At 44.5% G+C, this 16,229-nt stretch overlaps 1 protein-coding gene across 2 annotated transcripts in view; it reads right to left on the reverse strand.

The window, feature by feature from the left end:
* Positions 1 to 16,229, reverse strand: part of LOC144722910 (mitochondrial glutamate carrier 1-like) — a 117,987-nt gene that overhangs the window by 19,181 nt on the left and 82,577 nt on the right. For both annotated transcript variants that reach the window (XM_078601328.1, XM_078601327.1), the window contains exons 5-6: positions 9,404 to 9,494; positions 3,097 to 3,215 (exon numbers count right to left, since the gene is read on the reverse strand). In XM_078601328.1, coding sequence (XP_078457454.1) covers positions 3,097 to 3,215; positions 9,404 to 9,494 — 210 coding nt within the window. The remainder of the gene's footprint in view (positions 1 to 3,096; positions 3,216 to 9,403; positions 9,495 to 16,229) is intronic.

A 16,229-nucleotide genomic window follows, 5' to 3' on the forward strand; every position in this document is an offset into this window, starting at 1 on the left:
GCCACAGCCTCTCTGATCACTAGCCAATCTGTCTCATAGCCTGCTCATGCATGTTTTTAAAACCATGACCTCTATCTCACAAGTGTAGTGGGTACAAAACTTGAGGAGACTTCTCTCTTCTGGAGGCAGCACGTTTATTTAACATTTACATAACACAAAGGGGTACGGCCCCTTCCACCCGATACACTAAGGAGGTATTTCCTCCGGACTATTCTGCCCTCACACTGGTTACGCTCTAACCCTACCCTGGTTAAGCTCTGACCCTACACTGGTTAAGCTTTTATCCCGACCCTAGTCAGGGGTTCGGGTTCTGCCCTTTGGGCTCTTCGCAACAGGTCTTCCAGGTGGCAGCGCCAGGTCTCTGGGGTGGCTCATAGGTCTTCAGGTAAACGACAACTGCCGGGCCCGTTCAGGGGACCGGCTTTTATACCGTTTTCTGGCCCACCTCTGCCCCGAGCCACTCCTCCTTTCTGGAACCGTCTGGAAGGGCCTGCAGCGTGACGTTATCCCGCAGCCCCCCTCTTGGGGGTCTGGGGTCTGTACCCCTGGTCCCGAGCTACACTGGGGTTTATCTTGGCCTAACGGCCTCACTCATCTCCATCAGCTTCCCTTCTGCCCCCGGTTGGCTCAAGGCCGTTACTATAGGCCATAAGTAGTGGCAATTACACACAACGTTCAATGATGCCACGACACAAGCGACCCAATGTAATTCATGTGACAGGGCTTTGTAGCACACACAGTTCCTCGAGCTGCATATTGAGCATTGTGGTCCAGTGTGCAGTGCAGGGACTTTCTGTGAAAAACTGGCACTACGATGACCGCCCCACTCTTCGATTTTTCTCACTCCGTTTGTCCAGCACCAGAACTTACAATGCACATCACAAAGCCATTAATCCACGTGGCCCCATCATCGGCAGGGCTAAACTGTCAGCAGAGGGCGGTGCAGCATCACGCATCGTGGAAATGTACAGTAATGTGCTCCAACGTCTATTCTCTTCGCCTTCACCAACCACCACTGACAGCATGGTAAAGTAAGGTCAAATAACCACACAATCCATCAGTGGTTTAGCAACAACTAAACATGTTTAGAAGCATGCGTTTAGAGTATTTGGCTGCTATAAATTTGCACAAGATAAGCAACTTCGATGAGCTATCATTTGTGGCCAAATCCCTTCTGAAAAGAGCTGTATAGCTCAGTGGGCCTCATCTGGTAAAAAAAAGAGTTTATACAATTTTTTAAAAGGCTGTACATGTGCATTGAATCCACATAATTTGAAGAAATGTCCCTGCTTTTGTTTATGAAGGGACCGAATGAATAAACCACGATCTTTTAGAGAAGCATTTTAAATGTTGGTATTTCAGTTGGGCTCACAAACTTGAAAGTATTGAATGAGACGGGATCGTTAGTGCTCTGAGCAACACAGCCACATCTGCGAACGAGCCACAATCCCAAATAATCGTGCGAGAGCAAGATGGTTTACTCCCTAATCGAAGATTAGTGCTGACGATTTTAAATCCGCCCACTCACATCTACACACTGCTTGCACATTTCCCGAGCATAATTGCCCACCTAAGGACAATTTAATGAACATTAACATCATAAAAAAATGTGTTACAATTCATGTTCTTATACTGCAGGACTTCTTAAATTTTGCAACAAAAAAAATTCTATCCCAATTTATGAACCTATTGCATTCTATAATTGTGGAACGTTCTGCTGATGGAAACTTTCCAGAAAAAATGTGCCTAAACTTTTGTTCCCGCCATTCTCCCGCACAGAATAGATGGAGAGTGTACTGTATACCCTTCTGAGATGGTGAACAATCCAAAGTTAAAGCAGGGCAAACATATTCCACCAACTACATCACGATGCAATGGCCTGACACTAATCCTTGCCCAAAGATGGTGTTGACCAATTGTATTGTGATCCCACGCCACTCATGCAATGAGGCTATCCTGGTCCTGTGAGTTCTCACGCTCTCCCCCAACGCTCTCCCCCAACGCTCTCCCCCAACGCTCTCCTCCCTCCAACGCTCTCCTCCCTCCAACGCTCTCCTCCCTCCAACGCTCTCCTCCCTCCAACGCTCTCCTCCAACGCTCTCTTCCAACTCTCTCCTCCCACACATTCGCTCACCCATCTCTACCCTCCTTTTCAGGACTGCATCTAGAACACTTTCTGGGTACACAAAGTTCCCGAACTCCACCGTGCACCTTTACCAAACAGTCTCTGCACGCAATGGTGCTCAACGGCCAAATTATGTATTCAGTTTGTCAACTACTTTCCACGATAGCACAATAAAAACTCTTGGCATTATTCTCCAAACCCCCTGCATTATACACACCGTTTAGCAAACACACGAGTCTGCATAAATCCGCTCCGTCCTATCTTGCCAATTAGTGCATACCGGTCTGAACAGACCCCACATCGACACCGTCTACAATCTGCAGCCCACAGTGATCTTCTGTACATATCACGTGTGAACTTTGTGTGGTGATACGGCTAATGCAGTTTCAGGGTCTCCGGCCCAAACACCTGGAAGAAGTTAACAACTCACGGTCTGGGATCCATCCCTGAGCCTGAGGCAGTTTTGCAAGAGACTTAAAACAGAGTTGTTCCTAATAGCTTACTACGTGTGATGAGTGCGCATTTGTGATGGCCTGGACTAGGGCGCAATGGTAGCAAGATGTTAACTACCTCGCCTGGTATACAGGAGGCCGCGGATTCCATCTGGACCCTGACGCCTGCATATTTGGAGTTTGCACGTTCTCCCCGTGGTGCCGTGGATTTTTCTCCGGGTACTCCGGTTTTTCCCTCTGCCTTTAGAAACACGCGTTTAGAGTATTTGGCTGCTATAAATTTACACATGATAAGCCACTTCATTGGGATATCATTTGTGGCCAGGTCGCTTCTGAAAAAAAAAACTATATACCTCAGTGTGCCTTACCTGGTAAAATAAAAAGAGTTTAGTTTTAGTTTAGTTCATAAGAGTACACGATAATAAATGCTCAGACTTACTTCCACGGGGTTCCCTCCAACTCACGTCTCTCAATGCCTAACCGATACCTATGCACGGAAGCCAGGCGAGAGGGACTCACCCAGGCGGCCGGCATCCTGCAGCTGAATCTTGAGCATCTCCATGGGTGTGGTGATGATCACTTGACACGTGCCGGCTCCGCAGCCCGCCAGCATCTCCCGGAACAGCGTCAACTTCTTCCTGCGTCACAGCGGCGCAACGCAGCACGCGGACGGCGCACGCTGTCAAAAACGCGGGATGGCACACCTGACAGCAGTAGCACCCTACACACTAAGATTATGCAAAACAATGCAATGGTCCTGGTAATTAATAGCAAACCGCGATGGAAATGTATCGCTGGATGAGAATGCGTAGCGGCACAAATAGGGCACAAGAGAACACCACTTCCATGATACGTGATTGCACTTTGCACTACAATGTCGAACGATGAGGACAGTAATATCCCACTACACGCTTCTGCACAAGACAATACCACGATGCATGGACAGGTTGTCTTGCTGTCTTCAGCAGACACTGGTAACATATTTAATTGGCATCTAATGAAGAAGTGCATTTCCTGCGCATGTATATGATCTAATTGAACGTTATCAGGGCTGTACAAACTAGGCTATATGGCCCAAACCCAGAGCATGTGCTTATTTAATCTAGCCCACAGCCAGCATCACTCAATCTTACTCCGCACCTTTCAAATTAAATACATTGGGATTCAGGCAGCAGAATGCTTGAGTATTGTACATGTGTGCTTATACCTCTGTACATCTCGCTCATGACTCTTCTATATTTTCTCTCATATTTGTCCCCTATGTCTTCTGAATAAGTCAATATCTGTCTTCTATTTTATACGAATATTTACGTCTTTCCCACCTCTCCATCTCGTCTCAAAATGCAACTCTCTTCTCTATCTATCTCTACTGAATAATCAGTCTCCTCTTCCTACTGTTTCTTCTGAAAACGTCTTATAGCTCTCCTTTCTGGCTCGATTGTGAATACAACTAGCTCCTATCTCTTATATCTTAATGCATGTTAAATCATCTATATCCTATCTCTTATATTATGTATCTTATCTCAAATTATTCTGACAATCATATTTCCAGCTCATATATAGTCTGAATGCTGTTCTCTTCTATCTCTCTCTTATGACTAAATCTCTCCTATCATATGTCAATGCATATATCTCCTATAAATCTTATTTCGTAATTGCATGCGGTACGTTTCATTTTAACACGTAGGATTTCGCGACCAATATCATCCATACGAGTTTTTTTTGGGTTAGATCGCGTAATTATATTTACATAATATTTACTTAAATATATTTACATATTATGGAGGTACGTTGCATGTCTGTGGCCTGTGGCTATGAACACATCAGTCAATCTGGCCATCGGAAGGTTTAGACACCCCTGGATTAGGGACTGTAAGAAAGTGTAATCCCTAATTCCCACTGTGTCTCGAAAGTAGCACATGTGTCCAAGCCAGGGCTGAGGTGAGGAGGGAAGGCGAGCTGGGAACTTCCCCCTTGTGCCACTCACTCGCTGTGAAGATGAAAAGTCGCTCCCAGGAACACCACCAATCGTAAATTTTGCACAATTGAGGCCCTGTTTACAATCTCCTGGATAATCTGCTGAATGTTGAAGTCCAGTCCAGTATGTGAATATCACCTTTCAGGTTTGATGCTATATGAAAACAAATATAACTTTACCATAGCGGACTGTGGAATGTATAATATATCCCAGCAGTATTGGGGGAGTCTGCATTTCCTAATATAGATAAGGAGTGCACGCTCCTTGGAGCAAATCACAACACAATGTCACCATGCACGGTCACAGCAGGTGCATTTCTAAAAGTAAATAATGTATAAAACAATCATCCGAAGCTTCAATAAATTCCAATCGTGTCTATTTTATAAAAATATCAGAAGTTATTGTGCACAAGTAGGCATCAGTTGTGGGGTAGGTTGCGTGAATATTTTTTTACAGGTTATTTCGGTGAAACTTCATTGACAGTGGTGCACAAGCAGAAATACCCAAAAAAACTCGCATTCGTCAATAACAATGGCCTCAAAAAATATCTAATTGGGGACGTTTCGGGCAATCGGCATTGTCAGTTCACAGCACATAGAGAGGCCAGGGGTTAATTACAATGGGACACACAGCGCATCTACAAAATGGCATTTTTCGAAACTAAATTAACTAAAACTAAACAAGCTTAACGAAGTGACTCATCACGTGGAAATGTATAGCGGCCCAATGCTCTAAACGCACGTTTATAAATGTGGAGGGAAAAAACCAGGAGACCCGGAGAAAAATCCACGCAATCACGGGGAGAGAGACATGCACACTCCAGATATAATGGTGTGAGGTTCGGGATCGAACCCACGACCTCCTGTATCCCAGGTGAGGTAGTTAACATCTCGCCACCGTGGCACCCCGACACACCACTTTGCCACAGTTAGAATCTCACTTTAACATGCGCCAATAACACACGTGCAATAAACATGTCACAATAATTATTCTGACTACCACTTCTGTCAAACGTCATTTTCACCTGAAATGCACATGCAGGAGGAGCACTGAAACTCATTTGCCTGGCCATCCTTCCTATTAGCGCCCTCTTGTGCTTGTTACAAGCGGTACAACCGAGGTAGTTTGCACAAGGCCCAAGATAATAACAGTTGCCATCTGCCTGCTAGACACATCGTTCACCTGGATGTGCCCTGTCTCCGGGATTAAACAGTAATTTCTGGTGATAGTTTAAGTGGAGAAACTGTGACATTTATTACTGTAAAACGTACGGTGCAAAAAACACTTTAACTTTTCGGGCCCTGCAGGTTAACCCAATGGCATTTACAACCAAATCCATATGAACACGGGCAACTAAGAAGTCGGCAGTCCCCGACCTGGCAGATCGGTGAGAAGGGAGCCCTGTGGCTCACTCATTATGCTTGTCGTCGACAGACACTGGCGGAGCTGCCAATGCAATCAGATTTCGATTTAAAGCTTTCGTGACTGCAGGGATTCATCTTCTTGGTTTTTTCGGTAAAGTCACGTAGAAGGGAAGTAATAAAATAATAAAAATAAAACATAATAAAATGAATCTTAATTTAGGAGCTTTCGTGACTGCAGGAATTATTCTTTGGTTCTTTTCGGTTAAGTCACGTCTAAAAATAAAATAATAAATTAAAATAACATATTACGACGTTTCGATTGCAACACAAGCAATCATCATCAGGTATAAAAGAAATAGCAACAAAAATCTAACTAGAAAACTATAGACAGACATATAAGCAGACAGACATCACAACGGCACACAGAGAGAGGACACAAATCGGCACAAAAAACACGTAATCAACCAGGCTATGCGTTAATTGTGTGTTAACCAACTCTCTGTGTTGTATTACATCACATTTCGATATTTTGCTAGGTTATTTAATTTTCGTGTGCCTGTCTCCTAATTTTCAATTTTGCGTGCCCGTTTTCAATTTTGCGTGCCCGTTCAACATTGTCATCTTACTTGCAACAGCAGTACGTTGCCGTACACTCATTAATATGCTAATTTTCTCTGCCCCCTCCCTCTCTCCGTCCCCGCCCCCCCTCTCTATATTTAAGGGACCGTCACAGAAACGACCCCTCTCTTTGTGCCGATTTGTGTCCTCTCTCTGTGTGCCGTTGTGATGTCTGTCTGCTTATATGTCTGTCTATAGTTTTCTAGTTAGATTTTTGTTGCTATTTCTTTTATACCTGATGATGATTGCTTGTGTTGCAATCGAAACGTCGTAATATGTTATTTTAATTTATTACTTTATTTTTAGACGTGACTTAACCGAAAAGAACCAAAGAATAATAAAATGAAACAATTCTCACGACGTTTCGGCCACAACGCAAGCAGCCGTCCTCAGGTGAAGAATGAGACACTTCAAGCTAGGAACTTACATATAAGCTGGGTTGGGGGTGGTAGAAGAGCGCCTTAACAAAAAGAATGTGCATATCAAGATGAGTTTAGCATATACATGGGAAATGCGCAGGGGGCGGGGGGGCTTCAAAGTCATACCATGCCCACGCACTATGCAGGATCAAGAGCACCAAGGGGGGGTGCAGGGATTAGCATTAACAAAGGAAAGGAATGCCAATGATATGTAGCTGCAGTAACTAAACAACACCGTAGAAAACTAAGGTATAAACTACATACAAAGACTAAAATATAAACTGCATAGCACCATCAGTATACTTACTATACTCTACAATAAGCTGAGTTACTAACGGCAAGTAATACATTACAATACTACGTCGTAAAAGTTATATAATATGCTTCCATCTAAACTTTATTCTCTTACATCAACCGAGCATATACCGTACTATATACTGCCATAGATAAACCCAACATTAAATTATTGCAATACAGTATATAATTTAATGTTGGGTTTATCTATGGCAGTATATAGTACGGTATATGCTCGGTTGATGTAAGAGAATAAAGTTTAGATGGAAGCATATTATATAACTTTTACGACGTAGTATTGTAATGTATTACTTGCCGTTAGTAACTCAGCTTATTGTAGAGTATAGTAAGTATACTGATGGTGCTATGCAGTTTATATTTTAGTCTTTGTATGTAGTTTATACCTTAGTTTTCTACGGTGTTGTTTAGTTACTGCAGCTACATATCATTGGCATTCCTTTCCTTTGTTAATGCTAATCCCTGCACCCCCCCTTGGTGCTCTTGATCCTGCATAGTGCGTGGGCATGGTATGACTTTGAAGCCCCCCCGCCCCCTGCGCATTTCCCATGTATATGCTAAACTCATCTTGATATGCACATTCTTTTTGTTAAGGCGCTCTTCTACCACCCCCAACCCAGCTTATATGTAAGTTCCTAGCTTGAAGTGTCTCATTCTTCACCTGAGGACGGCTGCTTGCGTTGTGGCCGAAACGTCGTGAGAATTGTTTCATTTTATTATGTTTTATTTTTATTATTTTATTACTTCCCTTCTACGTGACTTTACCGAAAAAACCAAGAAAATGCAATCAGAGTTGCTAGGTGTAGGCCGTAGTGGCCAAAGCAGTGAAAAAGGCCCCTCATGATATAATTAAGCAACGGAACAGCAGTGAGTGTGCTAACTCTAGGAAGATAAGTTTACTGAGCATTCCAGGGAAAGTGTTTACCAAAGTTTTTTTCTCAACAGGATAAACAAGTAGATGTAATCACCATGCAAGAAAGACCAGTGGACTTGGAGCGAGGATGTTAAGGAGTCCTTATTTTTTACAAAAAAGCAAATACAGAAGAGTTTAGAAAGTGTAACTAATTATTGTATTTGTTTTGGAAAGTTTAAACAAGCATATGATTCTGTAATGAGGGAAGGCAACTCTTTTGCTGGTACGGCACAGTCTAAGCAATGATGACACCCATGTTAGTGTGAGGTTAAAGTGGGAGACATGAGAGTGATTTGAGGAATCAGTGTTCTGCAGCAGAGTTGTAAATTGTCTCCCACTCTGTTCAACATCTCACTCGAGTATGTGTTCACTGCAACCAGCAGTACACCCTGGGGTCAAAATGGATCGCTTGCAACCGAGACAGTTTTGGTTGAATATGGACGATGCAGGTTTGCAAGCAGCACCTTCACTGGGGATGGACAATGAGGTGAACATTCCAAACACGCAGCTGCTGATGGCAGCAATAAGGAATGGGCCTCGTGCACCTTTACGGGAGGTATCGGAAGTGGGATTATGGAGGTAGCAGAGGTTGGTGTATTGATACAATAATGATAATCTGCATAACACGTGGGATTGTAAGATTATGCTATTAAGGCAGGGGTTTTTTGCGTACTACATGCACCACTTTAGAAGATGCAGCAGAGTTCATTCTGTGGTATCGTTTTCATCCTCTGGCACTCAAACATAGCCCTAAGCCACCAGTAAACAATCCAAATTACTCTGATGGATTGCTTTACTGTTAAATTCCTACAAAGCTGTACTAGTTTTATTCACCAAAGATAATATTAGCTGAGTAAACCTCGAACTGGGATATGAGGCCCCATAAGGTATAGTACTTAAAATACAAATTTACATTCAGTGGTATAGCCTTTAAGCAGAAGCGTTCATTGGAGGCCCTTTCTACAACGGGGACAATTTAGACGAAGTTACTGGATTGAGGGTCAGGGTGGTATGTTATGAAATGTGCAGCTGTGCACGTTTCCTGACAAAATCCCGTGAGCACAGTGCAAGACTGTGTGAGAGAGAACGCCACACTTGACTGTAGAGCTCCGTTTAGTCGAGGCCACCGTTTACTTTCATTTGAGGGGCGAGCCGGCGAGTGCACGTGTTTCGGGCCGAGCCGCATCCCGGGCGGGAGGCCAGAGGGCAGTGTCTCACCTACCCGTCTTTGCTGAGCATGTTCCTGAAGAAGTCATTGGCGGCGAGCTTGATGGCCTTCTCCGGCGTCACCAGGGTGAGGTTCACGGCCGCACCTAGGAAAAGGCAAAGGCGGGTGAGCTTCCTCACCACGGTGTCACAAACCACGTCTTGTGTGTGACCTCACCAGAGTGTCACACACCACGTTCTGTGTGACCTCACCAGAGTGCAGTGGCGGCTCCTGCAAAATCTCTCAGGGAGAGCAAATGTCTGGATGATTGATAAGGATAAGGTCCACCCATGCAATGGATAAATTAACAGCTTAAGCATGTAAAGGCAACTTCACTTCTTTAATATTAATGAAAAATAAAGTGACTCTTACAATACATCTTGTTTGTTTCTATACTCACTATTAATACAATCCACTCAAGTTTATTTTATTAAAGATTCCACTAGGTGACGACAAATTATATTGTTGGATGAAACGTGCTTACGTATGATGACGTAAGCACGTTAGTGCGAGCCCTCCCGGAAGCCATAGAGAATGCATTGCAGCGCCCCCCGTTCGAAAAAAAAACATCTTTGAATGTAAGTCTATGGGGCCACTCGGGACAATTCTCAGCCGGAGTGAAATCGCCCAAAAAGAGGCGGTACTCCACAGAACGTGACATGACGCTGATTGGACTATATCCAGAGGCACAGTGACGGCTAGCGTGACTCTGTGGTTGAATGACATTGGTGGTGCGTCGCCCAATCGCCCTAATGAAGAAACTGCCCCTGCCAGAGTGTCACACACCACGTTCTGTGTGTGACCTAACCACGGTGTCACACACCACGTTCTGTGTGACCTCACCAGAGTGTCACACACCACGGTCTGTGTGTGACCTCACCACGATGTCATGCACTACTTCCTCTGTGTGACCTCACTACGGTGTCATGCACTACGTTCTGTGTGACCTCACCACGGTGTCATGCACCACTTCCTGTGTGTGACCTCACCACGGTGTCATGCACCACGTTCTGTGTGTGACCTCACCACGATGTCATGCACCATGTTCTGTGTGTGACCTCACCACGATGTCATGCACCACCTCTTGTGTGTGACCTCACCACGGTGTCATGCACTACGTTCTGTGTGACCTCACTACGGTGTCATGCACTACGTTCTGTGTGACCTCACCACGGTGTCATGCACCACTTCCTGTGTGTGACCTCACCACGGTGTCATGCACCACGTTCTGTGTGTGACCTCACCACGATGTCATGCACCATGTTCTGTGTGTGACCTCACCACGATGTCATGCACCACCTCTTGTGTGTGACCTCACCACGGTGTCATGCACTACGTTCCGTGTGACCTCACCACGGTGTCATGCACCACTTCCTGTGTGTGACCTCACCACGATGTCATGCACCACGTTCTGTGTGTGACCTCACCACGATGTCATGCACCACTTCCTGTGTGTGACCTCACCACGGTGTCATGCACCACCTCCTGTGTGTGACCTCACCACGATGTCATGCACCACCTCCTGTGTGTGACCTCACCACGATGTCACACACCACGTTCTGTGTGACCTCACCACGGTGTCACGGACCACTTCCGGTGTGTGACCTTACCACAGTGTCATGCGAACGTCTTGTGGGTAATTTAATTCATGCCAGGTTTTTATTTTGTAATTTTTTTTGAATATTTACGACTATAATGAGCCAAGAATGTCTGTGTATCCCGCGCATGACGTCACTCACGTCGGCCAGCCCCCCTCATTAATACTCATGAACAGGTGACGTCCTCCACATGGATCCCCCCCCCTCATTAATAATCATGAGCAGGTGACGTCACTGCACATGTAGCACCCCCCCTCATTAATAATGTAATATTAATTAGCGGGTGACGTCACTCCACATGGGGGGGGGGCGAGGCGCCTCCTCCCCCCTCCTCAGCATCAACTTACAACCCTCACTACAAAGGCAGAACCCTCACGTCGCACGATCTCCGTAACACTATTGAGACATAGAAGTAAAAGGACGTCATGATATACAAGGGATTATAACCTTTAAATGAAATAAGTCTGTGTCACCGCAGCCTTACAAATTGCACACGAATTGATGCAATGAATATCACGTTGCGGTCTGCTTTTCGCTTGCAAGTTTAACATTTACTGAAATACACCCGTCCTTGGAAGGGCAAAAGGCTTGTCCTTAAATAAATTTCAAATCACTCATATACACAATAACTATGCAATTAAAATAAGAAACACACGGTTTGCAGTCTCGAAAACCATTTGCAGTTGCACTTAACAAGCTAAGTGGAATTTTCCCTCATCATGTAAAGTAGTGCAGAGAACACTAATAATAATGTCTCATGCAACCCACTGCCACAGGCAATTTGAAAGGTGAATTACCATTAAACAATGTACATTTATGTTATACAATATAGGCAGCTAAAATTTGTAGTGGTCGGGTCTGCTTGTAGCGCACAATACGACGGCTTAAATCTGTGGTGCTCTGGGAGTGAGGGCAGTGGGGCTTCATGAAACCCAAAAGAATGGCATGCATGGCGTTGCACAAGCACACGGGTAAAGAAGGAGAGGGACAGCAAATATTGGCTGGATCAACACGATTAAGGAAAGCCATCGAGCAAAGAGGGTGATGAGCGAAGGCAGCAGCCATGAAGCCAGTGCAAGGCGGAAGGGAACGAGGTGGAGAGATCTCATCGGGCCCCATGATCTCTGAAAGATGACGGCAGGGAACAAGCGGAGGACACAATGGGCCTCCGTTGAAGCATGGGAGGATTCTCATGCCACTCACTCCCAACAAACGTCCACGCGGTGGATAAGCCTCGGTAGGCACATCTGCTTAACAGTCACCAATTGTAGTCGCTGTTTTATGTTTCAATTAGAAATGCAACACGAAATACTTTCATCGATGACACTCTGGCCCTGAAAGGAAAAGTAAGTGGAAAAGTTTTGGGAAATGGCGTTTTTTCATAGCACACAGAGGCCAGAGAGGTAGGCCTTCCGAATTATTTGTTGCATGGGCACCAATACCAACGAAGTCAGCCTATCATCTAATGGTTTGTTTAAAAATTATACCAAATGCCAATGTTAAATTATTACATGGCACCTCAGCAAATTGTGGGCAATAATACCCGTTACACATGGTTCATAGATGCTTCTATAATATCAGCCTTCATCCCATTAGCACCCTGTGCTGATAAGACAGAATAGAAAGGTGGAATTCTCACCACTGGGTTATAGAAAAGCACTGCTTCAATCTCTTGGAACACTGTGAATATAACCGACATGAGATACTGTATGGATGCATCACCTCACGCGTGAGAACAAGCCACCAACAATCGATGTAAAGCGAGGCTTTCCATCGAAGTGGACCCCTCGAGAGGCACCTTGGTGGCGTTTATGCCTCAACTCAACCCTGCAACCAACAGCCTCTGCCGGCCCTGGTCCTAGGAAGGACCAAGGACCGGTAAACTATAAACTATTTTTTTTATTTTGCCAGGTAAGGCACACTGAACTTTATAGCTCTTTTTCAGAAGCAACCTGGTCACAAATGATCGCTTATGTGGAAATTTATAGCAGCCAATTACTCGCACGATTCTAAATGTGGTGGAGTAAATCGTAGAACTCGAAGAGAAATCCATGCGACCACGGGGAGAATATGCAAACTCCAAAAAAATAGGTGCCAGGGTCGGGTTCGAACCCAAGACAGGCGAGGGAGTTAACATCTCACCACCGCGGCGCTCAACCAGCAGTGAGGCTCTGGGGGCTTAGACCCTCTCACTGTGTCCTCTCCACCATTTCCTCCCCACCATTTCCTCCCCCTACCTTCTGAAACTGGTGGAGTAGTGTGTGGGCAATTATATGGTTTTCTTGTTATCTTTTTCCAAAGTTTAAAGCAGGAAAGGGTTAGGTGATACGATTAGAGTTGGTTAGGTCAGTGCACTTCAGTCGGGTGAATGTTCATTTAATGGGAGGGAAATATGTTGAAAGATGTCATTTCGAGTTGCTTCTCTATGTTGTGCATGTTTGCAGAGTTTGAGCGACCAATAGTCCTTGAACCGTGCCTGTATATTAAAGTATGGTTTATATGGTTAGGGAAAAAAACCTTCCAGTCCAAACTGTCCAAATATATAATAATGAATTATTAAACGTAAAAAAGAACGTGCAACATGGGCGCTGCGCAATAAGTTTCCAAAATGTTTCCACCTCAAGTAATATGACCACTAGCTGCAATATATCGCAAGAGATCAGACTACATGAATTTTACATGGGAGGCAATGCGTAATCAATTAATATTTAAAAACATATGCACTTTCGAGTGAATTGAGCCTTAAGGTTACAGGCCTGCACGTGCACACAGTCCTACCCGAGTTGTATGTGTGTGGTGTTGGGACCACTCTGCGTGTGCGTGTGTGCATCAGATATAACTGCAGTCGACAGGAGTCGGAGCTGCTGCCTGCTTAAAGCCCCTGCATTGATCGTCACACTTGTGCGTTTATTTTACGTGAGCATTCAATATGGACGCTGTAAAAGCAACATTAGGTGAACATTCGGTTTGGCTATCAGGTAAAGACAACCACAAACATTCATCGAGATTTATTAGAAATTTGTGAGTGTGAAAATCTATTTATTCCATTACAGTATAAGACGTGTAACTTTAAAAGTCTACTAAACATATTCTTGGGTCTTTCGGTAAAGTCACGTAGATAGGTTCAAAGAAAATAACAAAAAACTATGACGTTTCGATCGCAACACGTTTCGATCGGGTCCTGGATCCTGTCTGCGTCGCTGCTTTCGTCATCTTTTCGTCCCCGGCCATGTGGCTATCTTCAGCAAAACCCTCTGCGTCGACGTCGCTGCGCTAGTCGGACAGCTAGCGTAACGAAGCCGGAGATGGGGCTATGTGTTAGGATCGCCTATGTGTCGCTGCGTTACATAATGTATCGCCCAGTGTGCTCTTAATAAATAAGAAGCCTTCTACTCGACGTGTCTCGGAGGTCGCTCACTACACTCGTATGAGCTTGGGAAATAGAGACAATGGGAGGGAATTCTACAGTGGAGCAATGCATGCAAAGAAGCAGAAAGGGCACTGTTGTGACCTGATTCAACAAGGCAACTCTTTTGCAGGAATGTGATAATACGATTATGTAGTGAACAAAAAACACACGTTAAATATTTTACGTGCAAATTGTATGACAAACCACAGACAAGAGGCAACGCAGCAGCCAGGTGGTGAGCTGGCACGAACAATCATTGCCCAAGCTCTGTGGTCCTCGATATATTTTGATGTTTTCAGCCAATTCATTAATATTTAGAGATGATTGAGGAAACCGGAGCACCTGGAGAAAACCCAGGCATGCGAGGGGGCAACACTGTATCCCATACAGAAGGGACAGATGATAATATATTAATACATTTAACATTGAGGAGTAAATTAATTGCTTTAGCCGTGGCAGTGGTGAATGGCACCTTCTACAAACAGAATGAGGGTACCCCTATGGGCTCCCCCTTATCACCAGTGATAGCCAACATGTTCATGGAAAAGTTTGAATCAGACGCCATCCAGACATCCACCCTGCGTCCTTCCCTGTGGAAGAGGTATGTGGATGACACTTTCGTCATTTGGCCACATGGCCTCTCAACATTGAACCACTTCTTGGACCACATCAATTCCAGACATCCATCCATCAGATTCACCATGGAAGTGGAGAAAGATGGTAAATTACCATTCTTAGATATTCTGTTTGAGAGGAGACCTGACGGATCCTTGGGACATTCTGTCTACAGGAAAGCCACTCACACAGATTCCTACTTGAAACCTGATTCCCACCACCACCCATCTCAAAATAATTATCTCATCAAAACGCTATACCACAGAGCTCATGGCATTTCTGACCAACACCACCTGGCCAGTGAATTAAGACATGTACATCGGGCCCTCAGGATGAACGGATACTCTGACCGCACCATCCGCCAAGCTGTTTCTCCCACCATACAGAAACAGCCACTTGAAACTCTGACCAAAACTATCACGTTGCCATACATAGCAGGCGTGACCAAAAATATCTCCAAAATTCTAAACAAACATAAGATCCATGTCCCATTCAGTACAGTACATAAAATCCGTGATCTAATTCCATCTGTGAAAGATGTCATTCCTGACTTACAATACCCTGGAGTCTACAAACTGAGTTGCAGCTGTGGTGATTGTTACATTGGAAAAACGAAACGTCATATCTCTGATCGTGTCCGCGAGCACAAGTCAGATCTGAAAAACGGCAAAATGATTCTTCCGCCGTTGCCGATCATTGCTACAACGCTGTGGGCTCTCATGAAATTGTCTTTTCCGAGACCAAGGTACTCTGCAATCCTCCTGGCTACCATCAAAGGTTTGTACACGAAGCCATCCAAATATACAAACACAGACATAATTTCAACCGTGATGATGGGTACAAACTGAGTAATCATTATAAAAGATGTTATTAACCATACAAAAAATATTTAGCTACTCATATTTGGACCATCTTATTTGACAGGCACTATTCTTCAGTTACCGTACAGTTTCTTCTTTTTTCACACACTGGTTTCCTGCTTTAAGTTTTACCACACATATTTGGCAAATCTAGAATTAATCCCAGCAACGTAGCAAAGGGCTGTTTCATCTACATAACAAAGGCTCAGTCCCATTTACAGCAGCCGCACCTTTACAGCAGCCGCACCTGAAACAACTCTTGGAACCTCCCAGTTCAACCAGTCTACACAACAAAGGCTCATTCCTAGCAGCGGCTTCAGCCGCACCAACCTCACAATAATCTATATATATAAAATCGC

This window comes from Lampetra planeri, chromosome 16 (genome assembly GCF_965212315.1).
Source record: "Lampetra planeri chromosome 16, kcLamPlan1.2.h2, whole genome shotgun sequence".
Lineage (NCBI taxonomy): Eukaryota > Metazoa > Chordata > Hyperoartia > Petromyzontiformes > Petromyzontidae > Lampetra > Lampetra planeri.